This window comes from Necator americanus, chromosome II (assembly GCF_031761385.1).
Source record: "Necator americanus strain Aroian chromosome II, whole genome shotgun sequence".
Lineage (NCBI taxonomy): Eukaryota > Metazoa > Nematoda > Chromadorea > Rhabditida > Ancylostomatidae > Necator > Necator americanus.
In genome coordinates, this window is record NC_087372.1 from 8472367 (window position 1) to 8495775 (window position 23409).

Genomic DNA, 23409 nt, shown 5'->3' on the forward strand with positions numbered 1-23409 from the left:
ATGGGTGAATTGAACTCGAGCCTACGACAACTGAATTGGCTTATCGCGAAAGGAGGCGAAGCGATTAATGAGGTGAGGTGTGGACGAGTACGATGGAGAAAGAGAAGGATAAAAACAGAAGACGGTGCCTGATTTCAGTCGTCTCCACCAAAACCGGCTGCCAAAAGCTCACCACGGGTACGTAGCGATGACAAACCACCGTATTCCTATACACAGCTCATTCGAATGGCTATCGAAAATTCACCGGGTCAAAGGTGAGTGGGGAAGTGCTCAACTCGGCAACAACTTTTTCTTTCTTTAGATTCTTATACACACTTTTCATATTCCTAATTATTAAGATTCGAATTAAGACTTCATTTGGAATTCTTTGACTCATTCAGAAGATTAAAGGTTCACTCCATGAACCTGAGGTGGTACGGATTTCAGGTGAAGTATTCGCATACGGGATAGTAGATTATGGAGAGGGGTGTGATTCCGTCCATTTCTTCCTAATTGCCGTAAAAACGGCCGGGAATATACGGCTTCGGGCGTTCTGGCGCACTATTTTCTACAACGAATTCGACTGGAGCGCGCCAGCCTTGTGCACGCGCCGCATCTTTCGGACCGTTTTTGCGGCAATTAGGAAGAAATGGACGGAATCACCCCCTTCTCCATAGTCTCCCATCCCGTATAAGAATACTCCACCTGAAATCCGTACCAACTCAGATTCATGGGGTGATGCCTTCAAAAGGTGGAGTAGCTATGATTAAAAAAAGAATAAAAATTTGATAAAATATTTAAAGGAAAAAGGATAAAGTCACATGGGATGGACAATGCGTTTCACTGCAATTCGAAACCTTTCGAAGTTTTGGAACGCGTGTTGGTCTCTACAATGACTTGCGGGGATGATTAAATCAGTGTTTTTATCCTCTCAGACAAATCTGGTATCAGTTTGTCGACCCAGGAGAGATGAAAGGCTAGGTTGGCACCAGGACAGTTTCGAACCATCGACCATGGGGCTAAAACGGACATCTGACCGGCTGTCCCCCCTGCTCCTCCCCCTGTTCCTCAATACATATATAACACAAATTTAATACCCAAATATTTGAATACATACTTAATAATCGTGTGACTACAAGATTACAAAGTTACATAATAGCCGTTTTCACTCTTCTTCACTTTTCTTCTACCATTTACTACGTGGAGTACGTTTCTTCGAAGGAAAACAAATATTTTGACTTGTTTATTTCAGGAAAAGTTTTCAAAATTCAAATCCTGAAACAGGAGTATTTCTCCTCTACGATGAATCCTCACCACCCTGTATGCAATTTCGAGAGATAGCTTCACCTTTTCAGATCAAACTCGCCCTATGGATATTATTTTCATAGAGACTACAGGAGTATCTAAAAGTTTGTAAAGTGAAATTTCCGTGAATATAATCTCCACGGAGATGTAATCTCTAGAGCTCACGATTTTTTCTTGGAGAGCTGCAAATTTCAAATTCATCCCTGCAATTGGTCTTTATTCTCTCCTAGTGGCGGTTAGCCGTTCAGGTACAGTAAGGTTAGTGAGCCCTTCCGCTTGAGGTCCCTTCAGCCGCTCGCCCAGAGCCACTGACTGACGGACTCGACCGTTCTCGGTTAAAGGCATCACCCCACGAATCTGGGGGAATTCAGGTGAAGAGTTCCTATACGGAGTTGTAGATTATGGAGATGAGAGTGATTCCGTCCATTTCTTCCTTATTGCCGCAAAAAACGGCCCGGAAGATGCGGCGCCGCACTAGGTTGGCGCGCTCCAACCGAACTCGTTGTAGAAAGTAGCGCGCCTGAACGCTCGAAGTCATATCTTCCGGCCCGTTTTTTACAGCAATTAGGAAGAAATAAACGGAATCACCCTTCTCTCCATAAGCTACGACTACGTATAGGCATAACGCACCTGAAACCTGCACCACCCCAGATTCGTGGGGTGATGCCTTTAAGTTGGTCACCCAAACTCTGAGTATCTTATATCTAGCGTAGTGTTCTGGATTTGGGAAAAGGATCTCCCGTGACAATTTCTCACCTTCCATAGCAGTAGACTCCCCTGTCAACCCATCACACAATGTGCTAAGTAGGGCTAACATTGCTGCATAAAACATAGACGGTATTCTAGGTAACTTTTTTCTTTCGTGATTATGTTTTATGGGATCCCTAAAGGTGTTATAAAATGCACAAACAAACAAATAGATATATATTAGCATCCACTAAAATAATTCTACTATCTGGGGCGTTTTCATCTTACCCCGTTTTTAGTCTTTGGTATATGAAGATTTAAAATTCCGAATTAAAATAAGGATTTCTAGAGAGCGAAAAATCGGACTAAGAACTTTTTTTCAGATGCTCACTAAATGGAATCTATACGTACCTAGCGGACAAATTCGAATATTTTCGAGAGAATCGGAATCCTAGCTGGAAGGTGAGGTTTGGACTTGTAATTGGGTGATACCTGTGTTAAGATTGACGCTCGTCAGAAAACTGATCCTCAACATCTCCAGCACAGTAGGTCATCCGCACTGAGAATAATGCAGACGGAGACCAGATCTCGCATGTGTCTGCAAAATATGTTTGATACAGTGGAAGTTGATGCTTTCGGAAATGATAGATTTATGAGTTCTTTTATAGATAAACCTGAAATACAAGGGTTCTATCCAGGATAAAACTCCAAATATTAACCAAAAAGGCTGATAAAAAAAGAAAAGTGCTCTTGGTAAACTTCACATTTACACGGAAAATTTCACACAAATCTTTGTAAATTTCACCTACTAAATATTTAAATTTCAAATTTTCTGAAAAAATTTATTGAAGTCTTAAATTTTTCGTATTGTGGAACTAACAATGTAAGAACTAGAAAATGATTCTGGAAAACAACGAAAAAAATCAGTTCGAGAAAGAGAAGAGATTAACTGTCTCGACTTACTGGTCGACTCCCACTGCCCATCGGATCTACCTCAGCACACTACATTGCAACATGTAGAAATGAGCGGAATAAATTCTCGCACGCGCATAGCATCGTTCCTATGTCAACAGAGATTCTAAAAATGACCACCACGTGTGTTGTGTCGGTCGCTATAACGTCGAGTAACTCGAGGTGGGCGTCCTCATTTCGCAATGAGTTAGTAGTTGTGAAATAGCTGAGTGCAAAAAACAAACAATGATGTCAACATGATTTCGGAAAAATTCAGATTTTTCATTCGAAACTGTTCCTAATAATTTTCCCAAATCCAAATCAGAAAGAATTTAGAATTCTGTGCGACACAATCTGTCATTAAACAAACAATTTCGGCGATTGGATAGAAAAGAAGGAGAAAAAGGTAGGTCGACAAACGTACGTTTAGAAAGAGAAGAAAGTATAAATCCTTAATTTTTGATTTTTTTCCTGGAAAAAAGCAACGCACATTTGATGCGCAAAGTGATTTTTTCCAATTGATGATTTTATTTCTTTTCCTACCAGTTTTCCATTTTTGCAGGTTCTCTATGGGTTTGCGTTAACACTCCAGAAAAACGTCCACGCTCATTGGAAGGTTCACCGCCGAGGGTGAATCCTGCTATCGAACGATTGTATATGGAAGGTAATTCACTTGCGTTAGTCATGCCATCCAAGAAATTTCACTCGCATAAATCCCACCAAAAGGAAATCTTCCTGGCAATCGCATCGCCTGTTGTGTAGTACGTTTTGAGCAAAAGATCGAGATTGTTACCAGTCTTTTATTTCGGTTGACTCAGGATCGCTAGGATCTGAAGTAGCATTGTCGCCTTCTTCAGATCCAGAAAATTTAGAGACAAGTGTAATCTACTCCAGCAAACGTCTTGCCATTCCACAATATCAGATTTAAAGAGAATAGATTGCAACTTGTCGATAGTCCAATTTAGCAACAGCCAAGACGTTCGGCGTCGTCGCCTTCGTCAGAGCCCTGAAAGTCAGATCAAACGAAACACTAGCCGTAATAAAATTTGTTAACAATCTTGGTTGTTGCTAAATTAGAATTTCGACAAGTTCTCGGCATTCTCTATGCCAAGATTCAAGGAAAGTCGGACTTTCGCACTTCGAGGATAGATTAAAAACAATGTTTGAAAGCATGATTAGTGGTTTTTAGACTACGTTAGCAATACATTCCCAGAATTCCATTCCATCTTATTCCGCTCCGGAAATCTCTCAACCGATCGATACGCATCGATTGCTCAGCTCCTCAATCACGAACTGTAAAAAGAGTCAGAAGACGGGTTTAGACTGAAGCACCATCGCATAAGACTAGCGCTCAGCCCGTCCGTAAAGCCGTGATATCAGCTAACTACCGTGTTAGGGCTGCGCCGCTAAGGGTAACTCAAGAGAATATTTGTGTTCGATTCCGCCAAAGACGTTGATGCAGCGCTGGATCATATGGTGCATTCCTTACTTATGGTTCATGCTAGAACATCTGACTGTGCTCAGAACGCCTTCGATTTTCTAAGAACAGGAACTTCAAGGTAACAGTTACATTAAGTTACTTAACAGTTAGGTCACTTAAGTTTACAATTTCCATGATAACATCACCACCGCTATCTTTGGAGGTGTACTTAACGATATAAACAAACTCAAAACTATGACTTGACACTGACATGGATATCTTCCAGTTATTTTATTAGCAACACAAAAAAGGTATTCTGCAAATAACAACAAAATTAGACACTCATATTTGCCTCATTGAGCAGTATTTTACTCGAATTCTTCAGGTCGACTTGCTGATATTGCGGTAGTCCCGTCGAATAAACCCGTACCAAGCAAAGTAGTTGTCGATCAACTAGACACACAGGAGGATAACGTTCAGCAGGAGCCGATATCCACGTCTGAGGACGCTCAATTAGAGGTACGCTATGTGCTATATACATCTGGTCAGCTTTCTACCAACAATTTAAAGGCGGCATACCGTGGAGTTGATGATGTTGGGATCTCTTCAGAATAAGATAGGATTAGAGGTTTAGATTACGAATATGAGCGTAACCACTCTGAATTCCTCATAATTATCCTGGAAAACGGCGTGGGAAACGGCCTTTTTTTAACGATTTTTCCTACTAGGCACCTTATGACACCACTTTTGTATACACGTTGATCCCCTCAGCAGCATATCCATTGGTTTGATGTGAAGAGGCAACTGAGGGAACTTCATTCGTTATCTTTCGCTAGCTCGATGCGGCGGAGTACGTACAAGTTATAATGTGCATCGTAGGGAAAATCGTACACAAGGGTCGTTTCACCCGCAGTTTCTGAAAACAATTTGAGCAAATTGAGCGCGGATACACTCAAACTCGTAATCTACATCCTTAACCCTATTTTTAACTGAAGAGATTCCAACATCCTCAGTTCCGTTCCATGCTTCCTTTAGTATATTGTAGTCGTTCAAATCGTATGAGGAACGTGGAACCAGCTGACTTACTGTAGCGCGCTCTAAAAATAACGAAATAACGAAACAACACGATTTAGACCAGTGAAGATCTGTCTGAACTTGCGTTGTTCGCTTCACATGATCTTTCTGCTTCGTTTAAGGCCGTATACGACCAGATATTTCAGAACGATGGAGGTTGTGATAGGAACAAAACGGTAAGAGCGAACTTCTTTTGTCTCCACGCGAATCGATTATCGATCAAGTGAGATTGCTGAGCGGGCTAAATTGCAGGAAGAACAAATTGACTGGTTAAAAATTGGTATGGAAACTGCTGGAATAGACTATACCAGCGAGGAAGATATAAGAAACATGGATACTGGGAGATTTAGCGGTATGTTCAGAGTCTCTATTCTTGCCTTAGTCAAGCATTTTGATCACTATGGGCCTCTCATCGCGTTCTACATCCTGTTTCTGTAAATACAATGTACGATGCCGAAACATACCGTCATTTCGTCCTACAGTATTCATTTCGTTTTACGATTAAAGTAACAGTAGCATAATTGACTCTCTCTCCTCCGATGATTTGTGGTTTTCAGACTACCTGAGTAATATGTTCCCCGAGTGCATGTCATTCCGCTCAGAAAATTGTACAACCGATCGATACAAATCGATCACTCAGCTCTTCAATCACGAATTGGAAGAAGAGTCAGAAGATGAGTTTGACTGGAGCACTATCACATAGGATAATTCGAGGATCTTTTCATCTTATGGATTCATATTTACGGTTGTTTAGGAGTATTACTCTTACGTTATTTGGTCAATTTGAATATTTCGAATGTCGCTAGGTCGGTGAAAGTTGAGCCAGATTTTTCCTATGTTCATATTTTGGACGCTTTTTTTATTTCGGCTAGAATTCTAAGTTATTCAAAGGACCATTGTTATCGCTACGTTCTATTCGTGTCATCCATAAAAATATTTCCGTCCCATACATGTTCCCCGCTGAAGGACCAAAACTCGCGCGCAATTACGGTAGTCATTAGCTGTGCGCGGATCTCAATCCCAACTGATCGTATCGATCGCTGCAAACGCATCGCTGTTGCCTCATGGCTACAGTGATGCGGTTGACATTGTTGTCTTTACCCCTCAATTTTCATTATATTTTTTTCACGTGGTATTTTTTCTACAGCTATTTGTATTATTTGTTCACACATTATTTTGAGCCACTTCAATATTTTACGTTCATGTTATTTGGAGATTATCGACGTATAAGAGTAGTTTTATCTTACAGTTTTAGAATAAAGCTTTTCTTTTCTAAAGTTCACATCTCATTTATGGTTTAGAATTTAAGAAAGATTTGATAGAAAAGATTTTTGTCGTTATTCCTTGTGCTCGGACCACCCGAGTCCATGCATGTTACCTGGAGGTCACTAAGACCTCGACGTCGATACTAATCATCTGGACGGCTGCGCGGGGCTTTTGTCCCATCGTGAAGTATGATTAGGTCAAAGTAAGAGTCCCGTAGATCACCTTAAAAGCATCATCCCACGAATCTGAGGTGGTACGGATTTCAGGTGGTCATGTACGGGATCGTAGATTATGGAGAGAAGGACGATTCCGTCCATTTCTTCCTAATTGCTGTAAAAAACGGTCCGGAAGATGCAGCGCGTGCACAAGGCTGGCGCGCTCCAATCAAACTCGTTGTGGAAAGCAGCGCGCCTGAACGCTCGAAGTCATATCTTCCGGCCCGCTTTTTACAGCAATTAGGAAGAAATAGACGGAATCACCCTTCTCTCCATAAGCTACGACTACGCATAGGCATAACCCACCTGAAACCTGCACCACCTCAGATTCGTGGGGTGATGCCTTTAATGCTCTTCGGATGATGATGGTCCGAAGTTAAGTTTAAATATCCGATGATCGAGCAAACATAACGATAATCTAGCAATAGTTCCGTTATTTTTCCGAAAGCAACTCCGACTAGGCGATCTAATGATCTCCCACACCAAGACTTAAGAAACCTTCCGAGGCTACATTGGGGAAGGAGACGATAGGACGTGAAGGAAGTGTTTTGAGGTTTTCAAGTTTCTCACACGTCATCCGTTTCCAAACCATTTCTTTTTTTTTTGCAATAAATTCTTCATTACGAAATAACGTTGTCCAGAACTTGTCAAGCAACCCGCCAAGCAGATTGCTCTTGAAAAAGAAAGCTTCTGCCACAACACTGTAAATTTCCCTGAACACTACCTTTAATAAAAGCTTCATAACTAGCATAGCTATTGTTCCGAATGTTGATGACATCGATCAAAATAGTGCCCTTATTTCTGAAAGTACCCGCAGTTCTTCTATTAACGATAGAGGATAACGTGCACGGCACTGATCAAACTCTATGGGGATGCACCTACGCGTTCAGCTTCAGTTCGGAATCGTTTGAGGCTTATGAACGCGTGCGCAGCGTTGAAATGACTTGCGGGCGTGTACCAATATGTCAGGTCAGTGTTTTTATCCTCCCAGAAAAGTATGCTACCAATTTGTTTGGACCCAAGAGGGATGAAGGGCTTGGTAGCCCTAGGGCATCTACGGACCATCGGTCGACGGTTCAGTCATGGCGGATCCTCCTACTGCACTAAATCTCTTACTCCTTCATACCAGTTCCTCTATAGACCAGCAAAATGTTGACCAGATTTTAGAAGAGAACTATGGTGTTTTCATAATCCATTCGGATAACAATAAGCTGATAGGACTAAAGGAAAACGATTGGAATGGTTTATTCAAACTTCTCTCTTCGACCACGCATGCCGAATGTTTGCACTAAGGAGGAAAGGTTGTTGTTAGTTCTTCATATATGCTGAAGCTGAGCAGCGCAATTCCTGTACATTAAAGCTCAAATTGAACATTTTCAGATAAGGAGAAAGATGCAGAGTGAGTTTCAATAGCAGTCATTGTAATCTGGCAAAAAGGGCAGATAAGGTTATCGGATCGAATAAAAATGAGTTTTCAGAAAAAGAAAGAAAAGGCGGAAAGGAAGAAGGAAAAGAGGTATAACAGTTGAAGAACCGGACGGATTAAAAAATGGTAGAAAATCGAGACAGAAAGGAGAGAATAAGTGAGACCCCCTCTCTTTCTCTCTTTAGCGTTCATTTTCATTGTCTCTGCTAAAGCACCTTTTTCTGAGCAGCTGAAGAAATTTCTATCTCGTATCGATCATTCCGTGAGGCGGACGTTGTAGTTGTTCAGAAACGAGTGTTGTAGTTGAAGAGAGTTACCGTACACCACACTGGTCAAAGTGGTTCTAGAAGTGCTGTTGTAACCACTGCTTATATCCTGTAGTGACCAAAGAATTAAATCTAGCCATTCATCACACTTCATTTCCACTGGTATAAACAGAAACCGCGGTTGATACTACTGTGTAACAATTTCCAACTACTTACGGATAAGTACCACCGTATTCCGCAATGCAGTGCTTTTCGACCAATTCACGGCGACTCCTCTAGACTGAATCCAATGATTATCACAAATCTCCATCAACGAATTCCCCGATGCGTGACGGCATATTATAAAAGCTTGATAAGGGAACCACGATATTGATAACCAAGATATCAATATCGTGGTTACCAATATTGTGGTTGATATGCATGGTATAGAGAGGTCAAACTTCTGCCAAAGTTCATCTCTTCTACTGACAAGGAGCACCAGTGAACCACCCTATATGATTTCGGTATTTATCATGCTTTATAATAACGGGCTTAGTCTGTCACGTGTATGTGTATGTCGGTTTGTGTATATGTGTGAAACGAAATTCCAAAAAGAGGGTGCGACAGGCGTCGCAGAGCGGTAAAATGGTTTGCGACGGGTCCCACTGCGTTGGATTGGTGTCCCTGCATCAGATAGCTACAAAGTGGATTGCGACGGGTCCCAGGGCGTCGGATTGGTGCGCCAGCGTTAGATTGCTACAAAATGGTTTACGACGGGTCCCACTGCGTTGGATTGGTGCCCCTGCATCAGATAGCTACAAAGTGGATTGCGAAGGGTCCCAGGGCATCGGATTGGTGCGCCAGCGTCAGATAGCTACAAAATGGTTTACGACGGGTCTGGCGGTGTCGGACTGGTGCACGATAACTTCGTATGCCTGTCGCTAAAGGTTGCAGCCGCTCCATAGCCGTGGCCACTGGGCGCATTGCTTTCCACCTTTATGAATCCTCCGCGTGTCTATCTCTTTCTTCGTCCTCCGCCTCAAGTTGGTAGCATGCCTTCCTCAGAAAGTGGAAACATGCATGCAAACGGCTGCTTAAGTAGTAGCGAACAGTTTACATGATCTGACGTAGAACGTTATCCTTATCACTAGGATGATGTTCACATCATTTTATGCCAAAACATCATTCTTTGATAACTGTTGGGGGAAAACAGGAGGAAAATCCATATTTCGAGTAATGCTTTTAAATTTTGTCTATGAGATATTAGTAAGGAGTGTTTGAAGCTGAAGTTTGAATGTTCTCCAAATGTAGAATTGACGCGTTTAGAAAGAAGACTATGAAATCTTTCGCCTTTAGTTATAATAAAAAAGATGAAGCAAGATTGTAAGAGATACGCAAGTTTTAGTTTCACAGAAAAAGGCGCCAATATTAATTTTCGTTGATCAGTAAAGGCGAGTGAAGCAAACACCACAGAAAGTCTGTAGTCCGGCTTTAGCCTTTCAGACTGGTTTATTTCATAAAACGCTGACTTGATATATCGGCTGCTTCCTCTTTCCGTCACTGTTTAGACCAACACGCGTTCATAAAGTTTCCAATTGTAGTCAAACGCTTTGGATCATCTCAAGCGGATTGATACGTCAAAGACTTCGTTTATTTATTTGCTTATCTATTAGTTCACGTAAATCAATTCACGTCAACCAAAAAGGAAACCATATTTTCTTGGTGTCAAAACAGAAAGAATTCCGCAATCATTTTTTCGGCAATGAAAATGGCATAAATCCTTTTCGTGAAAGGCAGAGAGAAGCGGCCGTTTTCTTCAAACGGAAGCTGGAAAGTTCTTTTATAAAATCTGTTCCCCTTAATAAGAACGCTACAGGTACTAATTGATCTATGTACTAAAGGTTGGACGGCCAACTTAACTAAAAGGTGACATTGGACGTTGCATTTAAAAACTTTGGAGACCTCAGACAATTCTGTCTGGTGACCTTAATCAAGCGTATTCATCAACTCTAACGGTTCTTAAACGGATAATCATCACGCTCGTCATCAAGATCATCATCGCACCATCAAGAAAGAATATGCTTTACCTAGACAGTATGGTGGCACATTGAAAAAATGTTCTTCTTTCCTCAACACCGCTAGTAGGGTCGCTGTCGGTGAAGCAGTCTTACCAATTTGGAGAAACCAGCAGGACCAGCAGGCGTCATTCGAGCACGACGTCAGCGACCGACGTACGCGATCAGTGAGGAACCACGGTAGAATCAGAGGTTCTCGTCTGTATCTAAAAGATGTAAGAAGTAAAGCCCGGTAGAAATGAAGGAATTAGCACATAAATGCTGAAAACTCTTTCTCCATCTAGGTTCATAAACTGCAAAGATTACTCGTTCAATATGGATCGACGGAAGGATACCTGACTCGTGGAGAGACGTTATCGTAGTTCCACTCCACGAAACTTATCCATCGCAGATCCGAGAAAGTATTTATGAATCTTGTTGTTGTGTGTTATCTACAAGGTCGTGAAACTAATCATTCTGACCGGCTAATCAAACATCGTGGGGAAACAACGTGCGATGAGCAAGCCTTCTTTCGTCCTGGTAGATCTACAACTTCCCAGCTAGTCATTGTCAGGAGAGTGATCGAAATCTGGGAGCGTTGCTCGAAGCCCATGCAATTAGCCTTTATGGACTTCAAAGCAGCTTTCGACTCTCCTCATCGAGGCTATCTTCTCGCCTTCTCCGTCGATGAAATCATGCAAAGGACAGGAGATCTGTGTCGTTCCGAGAACATCCTAACACCATCGGGACGTCCCTCGACAGATCTCGAATTCGCCGACGATATGATATTTGTGAAAAGCAGCACGAAATATCAAAATGTCATCGACCGCGTATCGCAACTACCTGCAGCCTCAGTTTACGACTATAAGTGTAAGCAGATGTTGGTCTCTTTGAGAAATAAAGTCTACCTTGATTTCAGTGGGAATCAAAGTAGGCGGGTAGTCATTTGAATTCGTAAGTTCTGCTACCTGTGATGTATGCTGAAGAACAGCGGTGGGTATGACAGCATATCTAACAGTGATGCGCCAAGACATGTTCTGCATTCGCATTCGTTCTGCATTGTTCTGCTTCTTAACAACGCACTTTGTGGTCGACTCCCCTTGCTCACGAGTTCAAGCTGCGTGTCTACCTATCAACTGTTGGCCTATCATGATGTACGGATTGGAGATTTTGGCAGCATTTTCTACGGTGATGACAAAATTCAGCAGCACGGAGAAGAAGCCGCATGGGCGATTGTTTAGCTACTTTTGGAATATTATGGATTATATGATTATATATATTATATGATTCTTGGAATACTTGGCTATGAAGTGAATATGGAATAAAGGTGAATGATATGTGGGAAGCATCTACATCTTACACTGTCCTCGAAAGTGGCTACATAAAATAATCTCCGCTTCTTCGCCCTCAATTTGAGGAGACCAGCAGGCCGCCCTGCTCCACCTGTTCAATAATACAATCTTTCCATAAACTCAGGGATCGCTAAACTCTTCCTTCTCGACTGCAAGGCATCTGCTTCGAGTGTTTAAAAACCACCTCGCTCTGTACGCAGCTGCACACCATAAGTCGAGACTAATTGGATTGTGGTTCTTAGTCCAATCAATTTTGTAAACCTTGCAGGGAAGATCCAACACCAATGACAACACCAACACGAAGTAGGCCTAAGTAAGTTCTCTTTAAAAGAAACAAAAACAACTCCAAACTTGGATAAGTAAACATTTAATCGAGTGTGCATTGTACTACTCACCTCTAGAACCCTGGAAGAAGAGAACTAGGGCGACATCACAACAGGCGAATAAAAAAGGCGAAGTACTGTAGTGCTATATTTTAGAACTCCACGGTTATCGGATCGTACAATAGACGCGGATGGTGTTTTAGACGCTAAAAAATTGCAGGTGCTAAGATGATTCAGTCAATATTTACAGTATTCTCTAGGCATGCAGACAAGATCTCATTATAGAATTATTTTCAGGTTAAAATATTCGTAGAAGAAACATTAAAAAAAGGTGTACAAGGTTTGATAGCTGAATTTAAAGGAATGCGACGTATGAATGACTTCACTTTGATGACTGAATTTGTTGCACAGAATCCGCTAGGACGCAATAGATACAAAGTATGTGATTTTACCTTGGGTAATCTCCGGTGGTAGATAGGATCCGCATTATTGCCTGCACGTATCAGTATGACAACTGGAAACATCTCCTACAAATCCAGAAGTAGAAAGGATTGGGGGCAGCAGTTTGCCCTATTAAAGGCATCACCCCATGAATCTGGGTGGAGAGCTCCTACACGGGGTCGCAGATTATGGAGAGGAGGGTGATTCGTCCAGTTGTTCCTAATTGCCGTAAAAACGTCCCGGAAGATGCGGTGCGTGCACAAGGCTGGCGCGCTCCAATCGATCTTGTTGTAGAAAATAGTGCGCCGCAACGCTCGAAGCCGTATCTTCCGGGCTGTTTTTTACGGTAATCAGGAAGAAATAGACGGAATCACCCTTCTTTCAATAACCCTATGCATTTTTTATCTACAGCATATACAAGGTGTAAAGAGACTTTTCGCCGGTACACAACTTTGGATCAATCTAATCATGAAAAGAAAGTCAACGACACGTTTGTAAGGATAGTGGAGACGGATTTCTTCTTTGACAGAATCCTAACTAAAAATATCAGATCAGTAGAAGTATTTAGTTTTCGACTTGACTTTTTTTTTTGTTGCAGGATGTTGGTTGCTTGGACAATGGTCGTGTTATTTTAAATATTGGTAATGTGCAATACATACATGCAAATTATGTGTCGACTCCAATAAGTCCAAAGAGGTTCATATGTACTCAGGTACGCATGTGAACTCAATAAATCAATGTTGGTAACAATCGAACATCCCTAAGCGCGAAAAAGTGAAAACGTGAAAAGACGTTACAGTACTACGTCTCAACAAAGCAGCCGAGAGCGGTGAGAATCGAAGTGGGATCCTTGCTAGCACTATTTATCGCTGCAGTTTGCGATGGTCCCACCTCGATTCCATCCGCCAACTCTACAGCGCCGTTAGAAGCCGACCACTTAAAGGCAACACACCACGAATCTGAGGTGGTAGGGATTTCAGCTGGAGTATTCGTATACGAGATCGTAGATTATGGAGAGAAATATGATTCCGTCCATTTCTTCCTAATTGCTGTAAAAAACGGTCCGGAAGATACGGCTTCCAGCGTTCCGGCGCGCTACTTTTTTACATCGAGTTCGATTGGAGCGTGCCAGTCGTGTGCACACGCCGCATCTTTCGGGCCGTTTTTCACGCCAATTAGCAAGAAATGGATGGAATCACCCACCTCTTTATAATCTACGATCCCGTATACGAATACTCCACCTGAAATCCGTACCAGGTCAGATTCGTAGGGTGATGCTTTTAAGTATCTGCACCGAGCTTCATGTCGTTTTAACTTGACTATATTTATACGTTTGAGCCTACGACCGAGAGGTGTGTTTGAATGCAGGCAGAGGGGAGAATAAGTGTGTATACATTAGAAAGAAAATGAACGAGTTGTTGCATACGTTTTGCGGTCACCCTCACGTAAGCATCCGGAACCACGAGAACATGAAACTGAATAACAGCTTGGGGAATGAGGTAGGCTAGTGGCCACACCTAACCCAACGGCGGTATCTAAGGTGACTCCTCTGTGAAGACAAAATTCAATACCCCTCTTTCTGACCTAGATATTCTGGCGTTAAGACTTTGGCCATATGAAAGTCCCCTTAATTACCACACTACTGCCTAAATGAACGCCACGTAGAGGATATATTGCCGGTCACACAATACTAGTTCACCAAAAAAAATCAGAGGTAGCAGATTAAAATATGAAACCACAGCCGCGGGGTCCACTCACACAAGCGTAGGCTCCAGATTGCGTAAAGTCAGAAATGACAAATCTTAAAAAACTAGGTTATTTGGATTGTTCTCACATTGCGCTTAGTCAAGGAGAAACTAATTTTTTTTTTACAATATAATCGGAGTAAAAATGCAAAGGTAATAAACACTTTATAACGGCAATGGACCACCAAGATATGGAAATTCAGCGACCTAAAGAACAGAATAGGATAGGACCTCGACCTTCTGTGGTAATAGTAGTAGAAGAGGGGACGTCCGAAAAGATGAGAACAATAGCTCCCGGTTGAACACTTGAAACCTCTCCGCTATCGCCGGAAATACAATTTTTCTGTGTGATGGTTCAAAATACAATTAGACTTTGTAGCAACAGTTTTATATTAGGTTGTCCCATAAGTTTTTCCAATACTTTTTTGATATTTATATTTTTATTCAACAAATGTATCCCATTCAACAATACAGTCAGCAGAATAGCCAATAATCTTCGTCCATCGATACGATAGATTGTAATATCTTTGGGCCTAAGATTTAGGTTGATGTGAACTAAAATGTTGGGGACCGTGGAAAACAATGTGTACGATGGCTCAATATTTCTTCTACCTACCTCATGTAATTCACGACACCTCCATCCTCTACAGTAGTACCGTCGCCTATATTATAGGACTTGTGATTCTGTTGTGCGCAAGCGGAAGGATGTGACATATCTGAGCGAAAGTTTCATCTGCCCATTACTATCGTCAGAGCTTATGGGGACTCAGATGAAATTTCGTAATAATTGCCCATTTCGTAAATAATTTCCACAAGAACAAACTGCATATGCACTGAGGTTGATCCTCATCTGTTGGTTTCCTTGCATAAAGACACTTCTATCGTTTTAGAAGCATGTTCACTGTAAATATGACCACTTTGTACTATTAAGGCACCACTTCCGAAGACATGCCCTGATTTCTGGCATATGGTAGTCCAGGAGAAGAGTGTTGCCATACTTATGTTGTGTAATTTCATTGAACAGGTTAGGCGAATAGATACAGAAACTAAATAGAATGTCCAATTCAAAGGTCACAATTTCATAGTTACTCAAATATTCAGAACGCTAATAAATGTGCAGAGTATTTCCCAAATCGAGAAGGGGCGCCACTTTCGTTTGATGGAGATGTGCACGTTATATTCAGGAAACAAGAAATGGTATTATTTTTAATTACTAATTAATTGCTTTGGACCGTGTAACTTTTACGAAATCATTGTGTTACAGTTCCCATTTCCTTTTGAGACTAAAATCCGTATCCAAGTGACACATTTGGACGTAAGTGTTCCTGGACAACCAATCCACACCTGTACACACTATCACTGGTTGGACTGGCCAGATCGCGGAGTTCCGGAGGCAGATCTTGCTCCAATAGCTTTATTGGGGAAACTTAAAGAAAGCACGTCAGTTTGATCTTTCACCGTTTTCCTGACAGTAAACAGTACTTTTTTTGTATAAACGGCAGATCTGTGGCTCTCTATTCACAACACTTTGCGACAATACGTACATTCGCCGTTGAAACCGGTGCGCTCTTAGCTGCTAAAAATAAGAAATTGAAAATAACAAAACTATTGGCTACAATAAAGATAGATCCGTATTTTCCGTATTTTCACGTAACTCATCATGTCGCAAGGACTCGTTTTAATGGACCAGGGAAAAAAACTATCGACAGCTTGCATACTTGGGAGAAAAACCATCTTACCCATCTTACGCAGAAACAAAAATGTTGGGTAGAAAACGGTGTTAGTTCAATGACCCAATTCTTGGTCAGCAGGGACAGCGCAAATAATCTCTTCACCACATGTTCACCTGTACTACCTTGTACTCCGGTTGTTATTCGAATTGCAGAAGCGGACATAGCTGTCGTGCAGCTGTATGCCGACGTATCCGCACGAGTTTTTGGAGACGAGCACCTACTAGTAATGTTAAAACATTTAGTTTGTCTTGTACAGACGTCCTAGGGTCGATCGTAAGGATTCCCTACTACCCATACTACGATCATTTCCATCCTCAATTTTGTTCATTGCCGGTATTCCTATAGGCCGGCTTAGGACGAAAAGAACGTTCGAGTCAATGATATTCCTAACTCTAAGCTGTGTACACTTAGCCGATTTCTCCAACTTCCTAAAGGAGAATTTTCCATGAGAGAGGCCATCGCCGGATACCGCATAGAACTTTGGTACAACAGTAACTATGGTTCCCTCCACCGAGCGACTCCCACTTCCAGCTTAAAAAGAAAGCGTTTTGGAATTTCGAGTATCCATGGATAGCCTCATTTGTCATTATTCCGTATGAAGTTAGTTTGACTTTCTTCTGTATGGACCAATTTTAGCATCCACATTACCAGAAATAACGTTGCAAAGGACGGTGTGTGGCGCAGACGCTTAGAGGTCCGCTGTAGCCACACGGTCGATTGTTTGAAGCCGCCCTATTGCAAATCAAATCAGCAGTCTGAATGGTTCAAGCACTTCTGGTGCTGCCAAACGAGGCGCCCCTTTCGAGTCAGCAGACTCTTACTGCTGTTTTTGCAACTAATTTGAAACCTGTAGATGCCAACATCTGATCCCACAATCTTATGGGAGGACCCGAAGCACTCTCAAAATGGGCAGTTGAAGTTCATTTGCTAGAGAGGACTCGCTCTCAACCGTCGTGCACCCCCAATCTTGCATTAGTGCAGGCTTCTGATCAGATCGACGTGTCGGATGCACGAATAGTACGAATACGAGGCAAAGCAGAGAAAGAGAGGATGCCCCTGAATTTACTTGCGTCTCAATGCAAGCACAAGATCACTTAGGCCCTAACCGCCAACTTGACTTGACTGAGACACACCATGTAGCCCTATGACACATGACTAACCGACCGTGATTCGTTTAGTGAAAGGTAACCGTGTGATTGCGCTTGGGTTTGTAAGGTAGGAAAGTGCTAAGGATTTAAGTAGCTGAGCAGTGTCGCAGTTTCTGTACAAGGAGTATTTCAAAAGAAAAGTGTATTTTCTCTCAATAATTGCCTTTTTCAGTACTCCTATAATTGTTCACTGTTCTGCTGGAATTGGAAGAACCGGTTCTATAGTGCTGATTCAGCATGCTTTAGAGCTATTGCAGACGAATAAGCAACTGCTAGAAATTTGTAATTATTTGCTGGAGTTACGTAAGCAAAGGAATAACAGCATACAAGTGAGTTTTCACCTAGCAGAAAACTATAGCGATTGACCCCATTATCAGATTCATAGTCACAGTTACTTCAAACTATTATATTTCTTCTCTGAAAAGCGCATAACTTGCAGTATTATGAAGAAAATCTTTTTTTTCAGACCGAACATCAATATCTTTATATTCATCAAGTTCTACTGTTGCATCTGAAGAATGAGAAGTACCTTGATTGCAGTGTTACCCAGCATCTCGAATCATTTACCAAAGATTATTACAAAGCAACGAAGGGATTTTAGTAAACGATACTCCATACTAGTGAATGTATCGATAATGTAATGTAGCTAGTTTATATGGTAACCAAGCAACATTTAAGCGCTTTAATGTTTTCTTTCGTTTATTAAAGCTATTAATCGATAAGTCTTCAATACTTGGACTAATTACATGACTGTTGAAAAGAATAATAAAGTTTTTATCTCGACTCTGATTGCCGACAACTTATGCGCTAGTGTTGATCAACTGCACTATAGTGTTTAAAGGCTCTATCTTCGAAGCATTAAATTAAAATCCGATACCCACCGTTCCTCTTTTCACCCGCTACGAGGCACTAATCCGCTGTTTTTTCTAAATCGATTCTAACGCCTTGACGTTCACAAAAGCTCAATCGCAGAGCGTAAAGTCGTTCAAGCAGCATATCATTAAATTAACATTATACTAAAACCATAGGGAAAATATAAAGTTCGGGTTGTAGATTACGGAAAAAACGCTTATTTTCCCCCAACCGTTTTCAAATAACGGCGTAACGCGGCGTTCTTTAGAATCAGTCGCAACACCCCACACTTGTGCCCATCCACGAGCGAACGGTTGAAGAAATCCTTCTCATAACATCAAGCATTAATCAGGCCGAACGGATGCTGTCTGAATGTGATGAAACATGTAAAAAGATCGGTTACAGCTGAACCTAGACCACATAATGTTTATGAGGAACGGATGGGTTTCTGATGCCCCATCCACACTCAACGGAACGAATATATCCGAATGCTTCAGTAATCCATATCTAGGTCGGGAAATCAACATTATGAACAACCTGACCTCCGAGCTGGGCAGAAGGAAACGAGCGGCTTGGAGGGAGCATTCAAGAGCATCGAGGATGTACTGAAGAGGAGTAAGAACATCCGGCTTCGTGCTCACCTATTCAACGCCACCGTTCTTCCTGCTTTGACCTATGCTTCAGAAACGTAGACGTTTCGCAAGCAGGAGAAAAATGCGATCAGCGTCATAGAACGCGGAATTGAAAGGGTGTCGCTAGGAGTAACCCGCTTCATGCAAGTGAAAAAAGGATTCGAAGTTTACTCCTACTTCACTGATCGGAGATCAGAGATCCCAAAAGTCGCATTTCCCAAAGGAAGCAAAATTAGGTGGACCGGACACGAGATGCGTTTCAACGACAATCGTTTGAGCAGAGCCGTAAGCGACCGGATAACACGCGACATTAAACGACGCTCTTCGAGTCTCTCGCGAGAAGATATGCCACTGGGCAACAATTGCGCGCTATCGGGACAAATGGAAGTATTACTGGTGCCTGCTCGAGCAAATCGATGAACAACAGGAGCACAGGTGATACAGATCAAAGTCAATTTATCCTGAATATCATGACCTATAATAACAAGCTTAGTCCTTGTCCTTGTGTGTGTTTATCTGTATCTCACGAAATTTCAAAAAGGGGGTGCGACGGGTCCCACGGCGTCGGATTAGTGCGCCGTTGCCACCTTGACCTTGATCACCTTGACTCCCGTTGATCTTCGAACTGGTCGAGCGGGCGCCAGTAATTCTTCCATTTGTCCCGATCGCGTGCCAGAGTAGCCCAGTGGTTCCTCCTTTCGCGTGGGACACGAAGAGCATCATATTTTTCTTTCAAGGACTTCGTGAAGAAATCTGACCATCGGGTCGGCGGTCTTCCTGTAGTGCGCTTAATATCGCGGGGAACCCAGTCGCTCACGGCTCTGGTCCAACGATTGTCATTAAAGCGCATCACGTGTCCGGCCCACCTTATTTTACTTTCTTTGGCAAACGCGGCGGCGTCTCTAATCTTCGATCGCTGACGTAGGAGAGAACTTCGAATCCCGTCCCTCACTTGCGTGAAACGGGATACTCCTAGCATCACTCTCTCAATTGCGCGTTCAATGACGCTCACTGCGTTTTCTTCCTGCTTGCGAAATGCCCAGGTTTCCGAAGCATAGGTCAAAGCAGGAAGTACGGTGGTGTTGAAGAGGTGAGCACGGAGCCGGGTGTTCCTGGTCTTCTTCACTACATCCTCGATGCTCTTGTACGCTTCCCAAGCCGCTCGTCTCCTCCTGCCCAGCTCGGGGGTCAGGTCGTTCATCATGTTCAGTTCCCGACCCAGATAAACGTAGCTGGTGCATTCAGATATGTTCGTTCCGTTGAGCGTGAATGGGGCATCCGAGACCCATCCGTTCCGCATGAACATCGTCTTTTGTAGATTCAGCTGAAGACCGATGCATCCACATGTTTCGTCGAATTCGGTCAGCATTCGTTCCGCTTGGCTGATGCTAGGTGTTACCAGTACGATGTCATCAGCAAAGCGCAAATGGTGTAGCTGCCGACCATCAACCTTCACTCCCATGTCGTCCTATTCCAACTTTCGCATTGCGTTCTCGAGGGTGGCTGTGAATATTTTGGGTGAAATTGTATCACCCTGTCGGACCCCCCCTCTTCACGTCAATGATGATGTTCTTGTAGAATGGCGAAATTCCGGTCGTGAAGTTACTGTACAACTCTCGAAGTACCTTTATATATTGAGTAGGGACGCCTTGGTTGTCCAAGGCTTCCACGACCGCTTCCGTCTCAACCGAGTCGAAAGCCTTCTTTAAGTCGATGAAGGTGAGACAGAGCGGCATCTTGTACTCTCGTGATACCTCGATGAGTTTCGAAACAGTGTGAATGTGGTCAATCGTGCTGAATCCTTTTCGAAACCCTGCTTGCTCGCATGGCTGTCCTTCATCCAAGACTTTTTCAATCCTATTAAGGATTACTCTTGTAAAGAGCTTGTAGATGACGGACAGTAGGCAGATTGGGCGATAGTTGCCGATGTCATGTGGATCTCCCTTTTTATACAACAACACGGTCTTGCTGGTCTTCAACTGTTTAGGAACCTTGCATTCCGACAGATAACGTGTAAAGAGCCTCGCCAGGGTGTTGATGAGTACTGGCGGAAGGCTCTTCAGGTGTTCTGGTCTTATTCTGTCGGGACCGGGTGCCGTACGATTTCTTACCGACATGATAGCATGTCGTATTTCGGACGGGAGAACCTCTGGAATGACTTGTCCATCTTCCCTCAGATGGTGAGGAGGCAAGTGGACATGGCTGTCGAAGAGATCAGAGTAGAAGTCGTAGATGATTTTCTCCATCCCCCTTCTCGATGCAATGGCTGTTCCCTTTGGGTTCCGGAGAGCAGTCATCCTCGTCTTGCGACTGGCGAAGTCTCGACGGGCATAGCGGATGCTTTTCCCCGCCTCTGCAGCTTCAGCCAGCACTTCTGCTCTTCTCTCTTTAAGGTCTTCCTTTATCGCCTCTCGGCAAAGCCTTGCGAGCTCGGACGTGAGTTCTTGGTTCCCTGCGGCTCGTGCTGCTCCACGCTGGCGTATCAGCTCAAAAGTTTCAAGAGACAGACGCCTCTTGGTGGTTTTAAAACTCTCAGCCTTCTTCGCGCAGTCGTGAAGGTGTTCGACAAGCCGGTCGTATTCCTCGTCGATGTTGTCCATTGCAGAATCTTCCCAAAAGCCGACTAGCGTAGCGAAGAGATCCCAGTTGATGGTAGTCCTGGGATTTCTCTCTCTGAACTTGGCGGCTTTCTCTGCTCTCCTTGTGAAGGAAAATCTTCCTCGGAGGAGGCGATGGTCCGATCCCGTATAGAACTTTGGTACAACAGCGACGTCCGTCAGGCAGAACCTTTTATTGACGATGATGTGGTCTATTTCATTACGGTACCCTCCACCGGGTGACTCCCACGTCCAGCGTAAAGAAGAGGGCTTCTGAAATTGCGAGTTCCCATGGATGGTCTTAGTCGTCATGATGAACTCGGAGAGCCTCTCTCCTTGGTCATTCCATTGTAGGCCGTGGGTCCCGATGTGAAGTTCCTCCGGCGTTCTTCTTGGGCCAATCTTAGCGTTGAAATCGCCAACTATGACCTTGTAGAAGGCATGATCTTCTTGGTAGAACTTCTCCAGGTCCATATAGAAAACTTCGACTTCTTCTTCTTCGTAGCTTGATGTTGGAGCGTAAACGACGAAGATAGTCAAAGCTGGTATTGGGCCACATCTTCTCATCCGCAGACGTCCGATTCGGGTCGTAAGTTGTTCAAAAGAGTCGATGTTCTTTGCCATACTCGTGTTGACGAGGACGCCAACTCCACCAACACCTCTACTGTCGCATGTTCCTAAGAACAGTTCTTCTCCAGTTTCATATACGGCGTTGAGAGGGTGACGTCGTCTCGTCTCGGTCAGTCCGATGACGTCGTACTTGATCTTCTTGGCTTGCATCATCAGATCTTCGATGGCCGCTTCCGATGCAAGCGTACGTGCGTTATAAGTACAGATCGCCATCCTAGTCCTTTTCCGTTTTGGTAGCCTACATGACTCCTGCAACCCCGTCCTACCTGGCGCTACCGTACCAGGCTTTCCTCCGGAATCAGGAGACTCTTTTCTATTACTGTGTTTTGCTTAAAAATTTTAAAACCCATGGGCAGGTTGCAAGCCTCTAGTCCCATGAGTTTCCGGGAGAACTTTCGTTCTCCCGGTGTGGACATGTGGAGCTTATTTGTTGGAGGCGACTCCAAACCGCCTCCCTTGCAGCTCCCAGTCACTTGATTGCAGGCTTTTGGCCAGACCGACGTGGGATACAAGGATGTCATGAGTCAGTTCTGGCTCAGCAGAAACAAGGAGTCCATCCCCTGAATCCACCTGCGTCTCTGGGCAAGCGCAAGGTCGCTTTTGGTCCGCGTTTAGCCCCCTATCCGCCACCTGGGGACGCGCCACGTAGCCTCGCGACTAACCGGTTGTGATCCCTCTAGTGAGGGAGATCCGTGGGCCGTTGCCACAAAGCTATAAAATTGGGTGCTACGGGTCCCACGGCATGGCATTGGTGCGCTCTACTGCGGGTGTTGCGTTTCACCTCTACGACTACTCTGCGCGTCCATCTCCTTCCTCTCTCTCTGGCTCAGGTGGATAACATGAAAGCCTCAGAAAACGGAAACACGCATGGAGGTTAAATAGTAGCTAACAGTTTACATTGTGTAACGTGGAACGTTATCTTTATCAATAGGATGACGTCGTTCACTTCATTTTATGTTAGAACATCATTCTGTGATAACTGTTGGGGGAAATCAGAAGGAAAACCCATTTTCCGAATAATGCCTCCAGATTGTGTCTGTATTATATTGGTATTGAAAGAGCGCTTGAAGTTTTAATTTCTCCACATGTAGTCCTCCACACGTCTAGAACTAAAACTATAAAATGATTTGCCTTTACTCATTTTAAAAGAGAGGAAGAAAGCGAGAAATGTCATAAACATTGTTCATTAATTTTCACAGATCAGTGAAGGGGAGCGAGGCGAACAGTCTGAAGTCTGGCTTTAGCCGTACGTTCAGACCGGTCACCATATAACCTAACAATCAGTCTTCAAAAGGTTTTTAATAGGAAACGTTTAGTGGTAAACATATCGCTCA

The 23409-nt window shown here is 43.3% G+C and overlaps 4 protein-coding genes across 6 annotated transcripts; 2 read left to right on the plus strand and 2 right to left on the minus strand.

Moving 5' to 3' along the window:
* On the plus strand, positions 1-6119 carry RB195_017170 (uncharacterized protein; the record flags this gene model as incomplete). Its single annotated transcript, XM_064184051.1, has 9 exons — positions 1-72; positions 139-254; positions 2355-2433; positions 3259-3328; positions 3485-3586; positions 4728-4861; positions 5476-5592; positions 5669-5768; positions 5974-6119. 9 exons carry the CDS (start codon positions 1-3, stop codon positions 6117-6119), a joined length of 936 nt encoding a protein of 311 aa, XP_064039932.1.
* A 2057-nt stretch (positions 6120-8176) lies between these two features.
* RB195_017171 (uncharacterized protein) lies at positions 8177-18908 on the plus strand (the record flags this gene model as incomplete). Of its 3 annotated transcripts, XM_064184053.1 has the most annotated exons (13): positions 8177-8198; positions 8278-8296; positions 8376-8480; positions 12243-12287; positions 12454-12517; positions 12595-12735; positions 13337-13450; positions 15415-15507; positions 15585-15680; positions 15748-15923; positions 17537-17693; positions 17831-17889; positions 18728-18908. In XM_064184053.1, the coding sequence occupies 13 exons, from the start codon at positions 8177-8179 to the stop codon at positions 18906-18908; spliced, it is 1272 nt and encodes a 423-aa protein (XP_064039933.1). The 3 variants fall into 3 exon arrangements, with proteins under 3 accessions (XP_064039933.1, XP_064039934.1, XP_064039935.1); XM_064184054.1 differs by lacking the exon at positions 12243-12287; XM_064184052.1 differs by lacking the exon at positions 18728-18908 and having other exon boundaries at positions 17831-17965.
* A 538-nt stretch (positions 18909-19446) lies between these two features.
* Positions 19447-20310, minus strand: RB195_017172 (uncharacterized protein; the record flags this gene model as incomplete). The annotated part of the gene is made up of 1 exon (XM_064184055.1): positions 19447-20310. One exon carries the CDS (start codon positions 20308-20310, stop codon positions 19447-19449), a length of 864 nt encoding a protein of 287 aa, XP_064039936.1.
* A 67-nt stretch (positions 20311-20377) lies between these two features.
* RB195_017173 (uncharacterized protein) lies at positions 20378-22288 on the minus strand (the record flags this gene model as incomplete). The annotated part of the gene is made up of 1 exon (XM_064184056.1): positions 20378-22288. The coding sequence occupies one exon, from the start codon at positions 22286-22288 to the stop codon at positions 20378-20380; it is 1911 nt and encodes a 636-aa protein (XP_064039937.1).
* Positions 22289-23409: the final 1121 nt, after the last annotated feature.